Source organism: Mobula hypostoma, chromosome 21 (assembly GCF_963921235.1).
Source record: "Mobula hypostoma chromosome 21, sMobHyp1.1, whole genome shotgun sequence".
Classification (NCBI taxonomy): Eukaryota; Metazoa; Chordata; class Chondrichthyes; order Myliobatiformes; family Myliobatidae; genus Mobula; species Mobula hypostoma.
The window spans coordinates 29,269,193-29,282,540 of record NC_086117.1 but is presented as its reverse complement, the minus strand read 5'-3'; the positions used below and the strand labels follow the sequence as shown (position 1 = coordinate 29,282,540).

The 13,348-nt window shown below is 44.5% G+C and overlaps 1 protein-coding gene across 1 annotated transcript; it reads right to left on the bottom strand.

Moving 5' to 3' along the window:
* Positions 1-419: 419 nt before the first annotated feature.
* mrps2 (mitochondrial ribosomal protein S2) lies at positions 420-13,337 on the bottom strand. Its single transcript, XM_063073787.1, has 4 exons — positions 13,188-13,337; positions 9,730-9,849; positions 4,810-4,936; positions 420-4,043 (listed from the first exon to the last, which is right to left on the bottom strand). The coding sequence occupies exons 1-4, from the start codon at positions 13,282-13,284 to the stop codon at positions 3,512-3,514; spliced, it is 876 nt and encodes a 291-aa protein (XP_062929857.1). The 5' UTR covers positions 13,285-13,337; the 3' UTR covers positions 420-3,511.
* Positions 13,338-13,348: the final 11 nt, after the last annotated feature.

Here is a 13,348-nt window from a genome sequence, read left to right as displayed (position 1 = left end):
GATAATGCTCCTTAGGCATTGCCTTCTCGATGGTGCAGCACCTCTTCAGAGGGAGGTGTTGTCTTTCCTCTCTCGCCTCCCCAGTGTGGCACTGCACTTTCCAGACAGAACTGTTTTAATATTGAATCATCAGTGACAATGGTGGCTGAATCATTGGTGTACAATGTGTAAAAAAATTACTGATTTACCACTGCCCAGAATAACAATGCCTTTGCATCAGAAGCTGCTATTTTTAGTTTTCCATTATTATTAAAATTGGAATAGAGCTAAAGGCAAGTGGCATTTGAACTTGTATAGGAATCATTTGAAAAATCAAGCAAAGGCAATTACACCACATGTAAGACTGTTCTTTAGCAACATCAATATGTTTATCACAGATTATAAAAATAACCATATGAATGACACTTGGATGAGCTTTTCTGGGGAAATTAACCCACCCCTCTACCAGCAACCAAGCATTTAAATCTAATGTTAGACAAAATCAAAATATCTTGAGTATAAAGTGTCTATTGAGAATTTTGTAAAGCCTATATTGACCGCACAGAACCAATTTTGCAATGGTACTTTATTAACCACAGATCAAAGCACTCCCCGTGATTCAAGTCAGATTTATCAGTATTACAGCGGAGTAAAGGGGATTACAGAGGCATGAGAGAAGAGTTGGCCAAAGTTGATCTGAAGGGGGTGCCAGTAGGGATGACAGAACAGCAATGGCTGGAGTTTTGGGGGGAATCCAGAAGGTGCAGGATAGATAAATCCTAAGAAGAAACATTTAAAGAGAGGTAACTGTGGCTGACAAGGGAAGTCAAAGCCAGCTTAAAAGCAAAAGAAATCACATAAAATATAGCAAAGTTTAGTGGGAAGTTAGAGAATTGGGAAGCTTTTAAAAACCAACAGAAGGCAAATACAAAAAACATAAGAGAAAAGATGAAATATGAAAATAAACTAGTCAACAATATCAGAGTTTACTTTCAGATATATAAAGAATAACAGATAAAGAGTAAAAGAGAGGTGAGAGTGGATAACAAAACCGGAAAATTATGCTGGAGAGCAAAGAATGAGGGACAAAGAAATGGCAAAGGAACTTAATAAGCATTTTGCATCAGCCTTCACTGTGGAAGACACTAGCAGTATGCCAGAAATTAGAGTGTGTCACAGGGCAAAAGTGAGTGTAGTTGCTGTTACTAAGGAGAAGATGCTTGAGAAGCTGGAAGATCCTAAGGTAGAAAAGTCACCTGGTGCAGATGAACTACACCCCAGGGTTCTGAAATAGGTGGGTGAAGATATTGTGGAGGCATTAGTAATGATCTTTCAAGAATCACTAGATTCTGGAATACCTCCAGAGGACTGGAAAATTGCAAATTTCAATCCACTCTTTAAGAATGGAAGCAGGCAGAAGAACAGTAATTATAGGTCAGTTAGCCTGATTTCAGTGGTTGGGAAGATGTTGGATTCCATTATTAAGGATGAGATTTTGGGGTGCTTGAAGACACATGATAAAGTAGGGCAAAAACAGCATGGCTTCCTTAAAGAGAAATCTTGCCTGACAAATCTGTTGGACGTCTTGGAGGAAAACAACAGACAGGATAGACAAAGGAGAATCAGAGGATGTTGTGTCCTTGGATTTTCAGTAGGCCTCTGACAAGGTGCCGCACATGAAGCTGCTAACAAATTAAAAGCCCATGATTTTAAAGGAAAGCTACTAGAATGGATACAAGATTGGCTGACTGACAGGAAACAAAGATCCAGCAAAAAGGGGGCCTGTTCTAGTTGGTGCCAGTGACTAGTGGTGTTACACAGGGGTCTGTACTGGGACCGTTTCTTTTCACGTTATAATTCAATGATTTGGATGAAAGAATTTATGGCTTTGTGGCCTAGATTGGAGATGACACAAAGATAGGTAGAGAGAAAAGTAGTGTTGAGGAAGCAGGGTATCTGTAGGACTTGGGCAGATTGAAAGAACAGGCAGAGTATGTTCATGCACTTTGGTAGAAGGAATAAAGGCATAGACTATTTTCTAAATGGGGAGAAAATTCGAAATTGGAGTTTCAAAGGGACTTGGGAGTCCTTGTGCAGCATCACCTAAAGGTTAACTTGTAGATCGAGTTGGTGGTAAGGAAGGCAAATGCAATGTTAGCACTCATTTTGAAAGGACTAGAAAATAAGAGCAAGGCTGAGATGCTGAAGCTTTATAATGTATTGGTCAGATCACACTTGGAATATTGTGAGCAGTTTTGGACCTCTTATCCAAGAGAAAATGTGCTGGCATTGGAGAGGGTCTAGAGGAGGTTCACATGAATGATTCTGAGAATGAAAGGATTAACATATGAGGAGTGTTTGATGGCACTAGGTATGTACTTGCTTGGTTTTAGAAGAATGGGGGGGGGCGGAGTCTCACTGAAACTTATCAAATATTGAACAGCCTAGACAATGGATGCAGATAGGATGTTTCCTATAATGGGCGAGTTAAATACCAAAGAGCACATTCTCAGAATGGAGTGATGTTGATTTAGAATAGAGATGCAAATTAACTCCTTTAGCCAAAGGATGGTAAATCTGTGGAATTTATTGCCATATTTGGCTGTAGAGGCCAAGTCATTTCAGTATATTCAAAGCAGAGGCTAATAGATTCTTGGTTAGTCAAGGCATCGAAGGTTACGGGGAGAAGGCAGGAAAATGGGGTTGAGAGGGATAATAAATCAGCCATGATGGAATGGTGGAGCAGACTAGATGGACCAAATGGCCTAATTCAGTTCCAATTTCTTATGGTCTTAATACTGAAAAGTAGCACCGAGGCAACTGATTGACCATGAATTGGGGAGAATATGCAAGGAGCCAAATAACCAAACCTTGATCCTTATCTCTGATGTCCGAATGTCTAGATGCAACTAGTATTGTGTTGAAAGCTGAAAGTTAGGTCAAAGTTCCTCAGCTGAGTTTTAATGAGTACTGATCGACCAATGGTATGACTGTTTATCTAGCCATACAATTTGGTCTCCTGGATATTTTCAACATTCTAGTTTTGTTCCAAGGTCCTCCAGCACCTGCCATCAGATTTTTATCTTTAGAATTATACTGAACTCATGTAGGGTCATAGCAATAGCCAGCAGAAATCATTAAGCAAACACTCTAGAATTAGCTGATGATTTCTTTCAATGGAACGAATGAAATGAGTTTGGGAGGTTCTCCCTGCTGGTGAATGTACGTTTTTTTCTGGAGACAGTAGCACCCAGCTTATCATTTTGAACTTCCCAGATGTAGAGACATTTTTTCATATCTACCTCAAATAACTATTTCAAACCTTTCCCATTGCCTTCCACTCTTCCATTAACTTTTCCCTTCTGCCTTTGTCCCAAAATGAGAAGGAACCTTCAAGAAGATTGTGCACTAACTGCAGACTAATTTAATATATTGTTAATTTTTTTTATTACAATGGAGACTTCCTCCTGTTTTTACAGATTCCTTTGCCTGATGGCAGCTCTGTCTCAGAATATTAATCACTTTACTTCATTCATTCTTTCTGGAGTCCATGGAGAAGGTCCATTTGACGTCTTTTGTCCTTTGCCCGGAGAATGGTCATTTTAAAAAGTTTACAATAAAGTTTAACAGCCGAAGGAGAGTCATCATTCCCTGGGATGGGATAAGCAATGAGACTTGGATTACAGTTACTGTCCACTATTCCTACTGTTGGAATGTTCATTTTGGCAGCATCTCGCACGGCAACATGCTGTTCAAATACATTGTTCAGGGTGTTGATAAAGATAATGAGATCAGGCAGGCGAACACCTAGGCCATACTGGACGTGCGCATTGGTCAAGAGCCCACCTTGCCAATATCTGGTGTGCGCGTACTCTCCACTCTCCTGCGCTGTTTTCTCTATCAGATGAGAAAACTGACGGGCTCGACTTATGAACAGGATGATCCCTTTCCGATATGCACAATGGGCAGTGAAGTTCAGAGCCTGCTGAAGGTGAAGAACCGTCTGATCCAAGTCTATAATGTCTTGTTCCAATCGGCACCCGAATAGATATGGTTCCATCAGCCTAAAGAGAGGCAAAGCGTTTCCATGATTCCTATTCTTTTCACAGACAAACCTCACCGAGCAGCCATCCTCCAAGGCACAGCTAGTAAGTAATGTTAGCTCTATCATCCAGAAACCACACACTCCCGCTTAAAAAGCTTAGACTTAACAACCTCCCCCTCTGAGGCTATATCATATCGATGCCCTAGAGGACAATATCACTTACCTTAGCAATTAAGGACAGACTATCTGCATCCATGCCCACTCCTGCATTTCCACATTAGCTATCGATTTCAGAGTGCCAATTAGACAATCTGAACATCCAAAATATATTAGAGGCAGTCTGTAAAAGTGCAGTATCCCATGGGTTCCCTAATAAGTTCTGGGGGCAAAGTCACATATGGTTGAAATTTCCACCCTCTCTGGACATGCTCCAACATCACTCCACACTGAGAGCTATGGTTCAAAAGCTGGAATCCCAAACCCAAAACTTTCCATATTCATGCCTCGCCTTGAAATCTTTGCTTAAAATTAATTTATTTAATAACACATTTCAGTACAATTCACACACTATCTCTGAAGTGGCACTACCTAAATAAATTACAAATTCTCTCAACTGGTTAGTTTTCTATGCTAAAGTTTCACCTCAAACAGAATGGAAGATAAAAGGGATTTTTTTTCAGTTACATCAGACTCCCTTCAGAGTATTTCCTACCGCCAATCATCATTTATGATTTACCAGCCTCTGTGGTTTATCCAGTCCAAGTCCCTGAAGAGCAAACACCTACCTGTTCCGACAGCCTCTTTTGTGACCATGGTGCACCCTGGCGTCGAAGAGGTCTTTGACAGTGAAGAGCTCACTGACGTGGAAGAAATCAGGATGTTTCAGGGGGTCGTTCAAAACTTTGTCATCCTCTGGAATAGTTGAACAGCAGAGGGTTAACGGTCGCAATTCTGCTCACCCACAGTTCAGACGTCTCGCTGAGCTGACACCACAAATCCACTGTACAAATTCTGACCTCTATCCTTCAACACCTGTCGTCCCTTCTGCAAGGTGGTGAGCGATTTGGGGGGTAGGCAGGAACGTGGAGTTGAACCTATTATCGACCGTGACCTTATTGAAAAGTCCAGTCATCTCAAGGATCTCAGTGCTAACCTGCCTGCATTTCAAACAACTGCTTTCACTTCCCGATAGATCACTCATGTCAGATAAAGTCCTTGATCTCTATAATCTACCTACTTTAACCAGAACTGGACTGATGAGCAATGACACAACTGAAGTCTCCCACCTGGTTAGACTATCCTATCTCAACCTACCTCATCAACAACTTAGAACACAGAACGATGCAGCACAGTAAAGGCCCTTTGGCCCACAATAATGTGCCAACCTTCTAACCCACTCCAAGATCAATTAATCCTTCCCTCCCACATAGCCCTTCATTTTTCTTTCATCCACGTGCCCACCTAAGAGTGTCTTAGAGTGCCATAGAGGGAGTACAAAGAAGGTTCACCAGATTGATTCCTGGGATGGCAGGTCTTTCATATGAAGAAAGACTGGATGAACTGGGCTTGTACTCGTTGGAATTTAGAAGATTGAGGGGGGATCTGATTGAAACGTATAAGATCCTAAAGGGATTGGACAGGCTAGATGCAGGAAGATTGTTCCCGATGTTGGGGAGGTCTAGAACGAGGGGTCACAGTTTGAGGATAGAGGGGAAGCCTTTTAGGACCGAGGTTAGGAAAAACTTCTTCACACAGAGAGTGGTGAATCTGTGGAATTCTCTGCCACAGCAAACTGTTGAGGCCAGTTCATTAGCTATGTTTAAAAGGAAGTTAGATATGGCCCTTGTGGCTACAGGGGTCAGGGGGTATGGAGGGAAGGCTGGGTTCTGAGTTGGATGATCAGCCATGATCATAATAAATGGCGGTGCAGGCTCGAAGGGCCGAATGGCCTACTCCTGCACCTATTTTCTATGTTTCTATGTTTCTATAAACCTCGCTGATGCATCCGCCTCTCCAATGCCCCCAACAATGCGCTCTATATAATTACCACTCTGCATTAAAAAAACCACTACCTCTGAAACAAAAACAATTACCTCCCCAGCCCTCAGGCTGATCAACATGTCCACCCATGAAACCCACCTCACCACCACCACTAATTTTCATATTTCCTCTCAGAGTCACCTTCTGTACAGGTACTCCTTTATCTAGCGCCACTTTGTATACTAAAATCAGTTAATGTATGCAAGCTAATTTTATGTATTTATATTTATTGTGCTTTTTACTGTGCTCTTTTATGCTCATTGCATGTTTTTTAATACTGCAATGGATCTACAGTAACAATCATTTTGTTCTCCTTTATACTCATGTACTGACAAACAATAAACAATCTTGATTCCTTCCCCCTAAGCTTTCCACCAATCACCCTAACATTATGTCCTCACATATTAGCTACTGGCGACTTAGGGAAAAGGCCACTGGCTGTCCACTCTGTCCATGCCTCTCATCATCTTATACACTGCTATCAATGCACCTCTTATCTTCCTTCACTCCAAAGAGAAAAATCCAAGCTTGCTCAACCGTTCAATTTAGATTAACACAATAATTATAATACAGTAACAACACTGAACAAGAGCATTATCCAATAAATTTCATAGTGAGCCACATAAGGAGTTATAAAGGCCAATAATCAAAAAACTGGTCGAGACAATAGATTTTATGAACTTTAAAGGATGATCTTTAGGGAGGAAATTTCTGAACTTAGCACCATGACAGCTGAAGGCACGGCTAACAGTGGTGGAGTACCTGAAATCAGAACAGCTCAATGGGACAGAATTGGGCACAACAATCTGGCAAGACCTGGCAGATTGTTTTCCTTGACAAGGATGCTTGTTTTATAAATAATCCAGTACAGGTTGACATCCACTAATCCGACTAACTGTAATCCGGTTCCTTCGATAATCCGCACTGATTTCAAATTTTCCACACAACTGTAATTTCCAAATTTCCAGGCCACCGTACCAATCTGCTACACATTGTTTTGGTTGTGCTAGATCTGTTCAGGTGTTGGCGCGCTCTTGTAAGCAAGGCGATTCCTGCTTGTTTTCCTGCATTTATTAATATCATTTGCGTGAGGTGTGGCCGCCTGGTACCCGCCTGTCTCACCCGCCAGTGGCGAGGGAGCTGGTGCGCACTGGGTCGGTCCGCCTTCTCGCCCACCTGCCGGCAGTCACACACTGCCCTCCGGCATTGCCCAGCTGGCACTCCGTTCTCTTCTGCCTACGACTTCAGATCAGATGTGGTGACCCGCGGAATTTAAGCACATTACTAAGCGGAGGAAAAGGAACTAACAAGGATTCCCTCAGTAACTGTGAGTGAAATGTAGTCTTTGGGGTAACTGCAAGTCTGTGTCTTTGCTATCGTTTAGCTCACGCTTGAGTGCTGGCAGTGGGTGCGCTTTATTTTTTGCCGGTGGGGAGGGGGGATTGTTGCTTGCTGCCGCTTACGTGCGGGGGGGGGGGAACTTAGGGGTTCCAACATTTAACTGTCATTCATTCTTTGGGGCACTCCTCTGTTTTCCTGGATGGTTGCGAAGAAAAAGCATTTCAGGACGTATATTGTATACATTTCTCTAACGTTAAATGAACCTCTGAATCCTTTGATATTTTAAAGGTATGATGAGGTGGTTAGCTATTGCTTAGTGTGATCCTTCTGTAATACGGCATTTTCACTAATCCAGCACTCCTCAGGTCCCGATGGTGCCGGATTAATGAAAGTCGACCAGTACTTCACAGTTATCACTACAGATGCTTTTCGTTCCTTTAAGGAACCTAGACTTGTTTAATTTGATTAATTTAAAGCCCTGAGCTGCATTGACAGAATTTAAATTGAAGGCCAAAATCTGAGTCCAGTAACTTCACACTTTGCCACCAGATTAGAGACAATAGAGTTAGAAAATGGAGCTGAGCAATCGATTCAAATACTGGGTATTGCTTAACCAGAAACCAACATAGGGAACATTAGCTTTGAGTAAAAAAATACTTAATGCAAGTTAGGAGGCAGAGATTCACGAAGTCTGCAGAGGGATGGATGTCTGAAGTGGCCAGGAGTGAATTTGAAATAACAAATTTGAAGATGAAGTCATGGATGAAGATTTTAACAGCATGAAGGGAGTACCAGAATAGACAATGTTATTGAGTAGAAATTGACAGTTTTAGTGAAGAACTGAATGGGCAATTGAATTCTGGGGGTTAAGGTTACAAACAGTTGGCTTCACTCTGAGCTCAATGCAGGAACAGTGACAGATTCACTGATTTGGGAATATAGCTTGTGAGAGAGTCAACAATATTGATTCCTTCAGTCTTCACAATATTAAGCTACAATGAATTTCCACCTATTCACTAATGTACATCAAAAAAGCAGAAAGATAATTTAGTGAGAGTAGAAAGGATCAAGAGAGATCGCAGTGAAGTACAGATGACTGTAATTAGCATATATGTGGAAAGCAACACTGCTTTTCAGACTGATTTTACCAATGGCAATTAGAAATATAAATTGGATGAGGGCACTGGGAGTGCGACACCCCTTTTCACTCTAGTCCAGGGGTTCCCAATCTTACTTAATGGGGTCCACGGCAAAAAAAAGGTATGGGAACCCTGCTCTAATCTATCCCCACTTACTTATTAAATGCCTCACTGTCTAATCAAAATCCAGAAATGAACACATTAAGCTACAAGCAGGGCATACCCTTCCGCCCACCATCTCCCCTTATCCGTTGCACCAAACAGCTTGCAATTTTCAGTGACTTAAGCAGCTCCCTTTCTCACTGCCTCCATGCCCAGCTGGATGATAATCCTCAAGATTGCTCTCCTCTGCACTGACGGCAGAAAGGACATCATTTGTGCACGCCAGCCTTTAACCACATTTCCTTTTCTCTTCTTAACCCCGCTTCTCTCCTAGCAGGAAAGAATAAAAACACTCCCAAGCCACGCATAACTGCACTTTCAAATTCAAAACTACAAGTCGACCCCAATTAAATTTATGCAAAGACCTACCTGCTCAGCCACACCATTAATGCCTCCCTCCCCAGAAAATAGCAATATTAATCCCCCCCATTGCAAATGCTTTCAGTGGTACCTCAGTCATCTCCACTACCAAATGCCCATATGAGAGAGATTTGAATATACCTGACAGAGACGTGGTTTGGCCACATTTCGTCAGAGAAATGTATAATCAATAACAGATACAAGTACAATTTATTTTAAGTCATTGTTGTTGGTGCAAAAAAGCTATTTTTCATGGCATTTATACATTTGAACTTGCCATTCAAGAGGAACCACATCAAACTTATCAGGTTTATCTGATCTCCAGTCAAACAACTGCAAGATCATACTGGATATCAAAAATAACTGCCAACTTTCTTCATCTACGAAAACCCTCTCACTTTGCCCCTCATCAGACATAAGGTGCTTACACAATAAGTGACAAAGATGGTAACTACCTGTTGGCAGCTTCTCCTATCTCCTAGTTTGCCAAACTGAATTACTTCTAAAACTTCCCCCGATCAAGTAAGACTTGCAATGTTTTCACATTCCAGTCTGCTCTCCCCTCTTCAAGGTCACCTTGTCCACAAGACCCGCCTCCCAATTTCTTCAAGATTGTATAGTGAAGCAAGTTCCAATACCCAACTTCATAAGCTCATCACTGACCTGTTTGTGGAGGCACCTGTATAGCTGGGAGAGGCCCTGCGACGTGCCCATACGTTTGGCCTTTCAGGTGTTGGTTGGAAGAAAGTACAGATTGGGTTATGAAGCCCAATCGCGGCAGTACTAAGAGAGGCAAAGAGGCAATATATCAGATTACAAGGTGAAACAGACCTTCGGCCAAAATCAGGAGAGGGCGAGGCAAAACACAAAATGTTAACGCGGTAGCATGGAAATTGAAAAGGAAAAGCTGAAATACACATCAAGTCAGAGAGAAACAGAATTCATATTTCGGGTCGATGATTCTTCATGGGCATCGCAGTGACTCCGGAGGAAAATGGAAATGGCCAAAGGCTGAAGATGCTGGAATCTGGACATCAAGCAATCTGCTGGAGGAACTGGATCTGATGTAGTGTCTCGTCTCGACTTGCCCACCCCGCAAAGCCCCACTGCTACAGACGCTGGTCGCCCTCGAGTTCCACCAGTAGATTGTTTGGGAACAGCCAGTAACGGCGCAGATAAGTGGGAGGTTCGGAGTTTCCGAATCCAGATGTGGCCGGGTGATAGGTAGAGAGACGAAGCTGACAGAGGGATATCCCAGGCAACAGGAATTCTGCAGATGCTGGAAATTCAAGCAACATACATCAAAGTTGCTGGTGAACGCAGCAGGCCAAGCAGCATCTATAGGAAGAGGCGCAGTCGACGTTTCAGGCCGAGACCCTTCGTCAGGACTAACTGAAGGAAGAGTGAGTAAGGGATTTGAAAGCTGGAGGGGGAGGGGGAGATCCAAAATGATAGGAGAAGACAGGAGGGGGAGGGATAGAGCTGAGAGCTGGACAGGTGATAGGCAAAAGGGGATACGAGAGGATCATGGGACAGGAGGTCCAGGAAGAAAGACAAGGGGGGGGGGTGACCCAGAGGATGGGCAAGAGGTATATTCAGAGGGACAGAGGGAGAAAAAGGAGAGTGAGAGAAAGAATGTGTGCATAAAAATGAGTAACAGATGGGGTACGAGGGGGAGGTGGGGCCTAGCGGAAGTTAGAGAAGTCGATGTTCATGCCATCAGGTTGGAGGCTACCCAGACGGAATATAAGGTGTTGTTCCTCCAACCTGAGTGTGGCTTCATCTTTACAGTAGAGGAGGCCGTGGATAGACATGTCAGAATGGGAATGGGATGTGGAATTAAAATGTGTGGCCACTGGGAGATCCTGCTTTCTCTGGCGGACAGAGCGTAGATGTTCAGCAAAACGATCTCCCAGTCTGCGTTGGGTCTCGCCAATATATAAAAGGCCACATCGGGAGCACCGGACGCAGTATATCACCCCAGTCGACTCACAGGTGAAGTGATGCCTCACCTGGAAGGACTGTTTGGGGCCCTGAATGGTGGTAAGGGAGGAAGTGTAAGGGCATGTGTAGCGCTTACACGTATAAGTGCCAGGAGGGAGATCAGTGGGGAGGGATGGGGGGACGAATGGACAAGGGAGTTGTGTAGGGAGCGATCCCTGCGGAATGCAGGGGGGGGGGGAGGGAAAGATGTGCTTAGTGGTGGGATCCCGTTGGAGGTGGCGGAAGTTACGGAGAATAATATGTTGGACCCGGAGGCTGGTGGGGTGGTAGGTGAGGACCAGGGGAACCCTATTCCTAGTGGGGTGGTGGGAGGATGGAGTGAGAGCAGATGTACGTGAAATGGGGGAGATGCGTTTAAGAGCAGAGTTGATAGTGGAGGAAGGGAAGCCGCTTTCTTTAAAAAATGAAGACATCTCCCTCGTCCTAGAATGAAAAGCCTCATCCTGAGAGCAGATGCGGCGGAGATGGAGGAATTGCGAGAAGGGGATGGCGTTTTTGCAAGAGACAGTGTGAGAAGAGGAATAGTCTCTGGAGACAGCTTATCCACTGATGTTTACTATAAGCCGACTGACTCTCATAGCTATCTGGAGCACGCATGCAGAACTCGTTGACTTTATTAACTTTGCCTCCAACTTTCACCCTGCCCTCAAGTTTACCTGGTCCATTTCCGACACCTCCCTCCCCTTTCTAGATCTTTCTGTCTCTGTCTCTGGAGACAGCTTATCCACTGATGTCTACTATAAGCCTACTGACTCTCACAGCTATCTGGACTATTCCTCTTCTCACCCTGTCTCTTGCAAAAACGCCATCCCCTTCTCGCAATTCCTCCGTCTCTGTCGCATCTGCTCTCAGGATGAGGCTTTTCATTCGAGGACGAAGGAGATGTCTTCATTTTTTAAAGAAAGGGGCTTCCCTTCCTCCACTATCAACTCTGCTCTCAAACGCATCTCCCCCATTTCACGCACATCTGCTCTCACTCCATCCTCCCGCCACCCCACTAGGAATAGGGTTCCCCTGGTCCTCACCTACCACTCCACCAGCCTCCGGGTCCAACATATTATTCTCTGTAACTTCCGCCACCTCCAACGGGATCCCACCACTAAGCACATCTTTCCCTCCCCCCCCTCTGCATTCCGCAGGGATCGCTCCCTACACAACTCCCTTGTCCATTCGTCACCCCCATCCCTCCCCACTGATCTCCCTCCTGGCACTTATACGTGTAAGCGCTACACATGCCCTTACACTTCCTCCTTTACCACCATTCAGGGCCCCAAACAGTCCTTCCAGGTGAGGCATCACTTCACCTGTGAGTCGACTGGGGTGATATACTGCGTCCGGTGCTCCCGATGTGGCCTTTTATATATTGGCGAGACCCGACGCCGACTGGGAGACCGCTTTGCTGAACATCTACGCTCTGTCCGCCAGAGAAAGCAGGATCTCCCAGTGGCCACACATTTTAATTCCACATCCCATTCCCATTCTGACATGTCTATCCACGGCCTCCTCTACTGTAAAGATGAAGCCACACTCGGGTTGGAGGAACAACACCTTATATTCCGTCTGGGTAGCCTCCAACCTGATGGCATGAACATCGACTTCTCAAACTTCCGCTAAGGCCCCACCTCCCCCTCGTACCCCATCTGTTACTCATTTTTATGCACACATTCTTTCTCTCACTCTCCTTTTTCTCCCTCTGTCCCTCTGAATATACCTCTTGTCCATCCTCTGGGTCCCCCCCCCACCTGTCTTTCTTCCCGGACCTCCTGTCCCATGATCCTCTCGTATCCCCTTTTGCCTATCACCTGTCCAGCTCTTGGCTCCATCCCTCCCCCTCCTGTCTTCTCCTATCATTTTGCATCTCCCCCTCCAGCTTTCAAATCCCTTACTCACTCTTCCTTCAGTTAGTCCTGATGAAGGGTCTCCGCCTGAAACGTCGACTGCGCCTTTTCCTACAGATGCTGCTTGGCCTGCTGCGTTCACCAGCAACTTTGATGTGTGTTGCTGGGATATCCCAGGAGTAGATTTGGCCCTCCTAGTGCTTCGCTGAAAGAACCTTTGCCCAACGAGACCAGTACATGAAGCCCCTTTACAACAGATCCCCGGCTGAGGTCACTCACCGCCCGGTAGAAACCGCATTGCCATGAAGAGCCTTATTTCAACAAACTTTATGAACAACAACGGAAAAGCAATCCCCAGAACTTCCGTCGACGTCATTGTCGAGCCACCTCCCCAGTCCTCACCATCATGGCGCCATTATTCACGCCTTCACATGCTGACT

Coding starts and splice junctions, on each gene's coding strand:
- mrps2 (XM_063073787.1), bottom strand. CDS start 13,284: ATGACGTCGACGGAAGTTCTGGGGATTGCTTTTCCGTTGTTGTTCATA. Junction 9,850..13,187: donor AATGCGGTTTCTACCGGGCG/GTGAGTGACCTC, acceptor TGCCTCTCTTAG/TACTGCCGCGATTGGGCTTC. Junction 4,044..4,809: donor AAAAGAGGCTGTCGGAACAG/GTAGGTGTTTGC, acceptor GCCTCTCTTTAG/GCTGATGGAACCATATCTAT.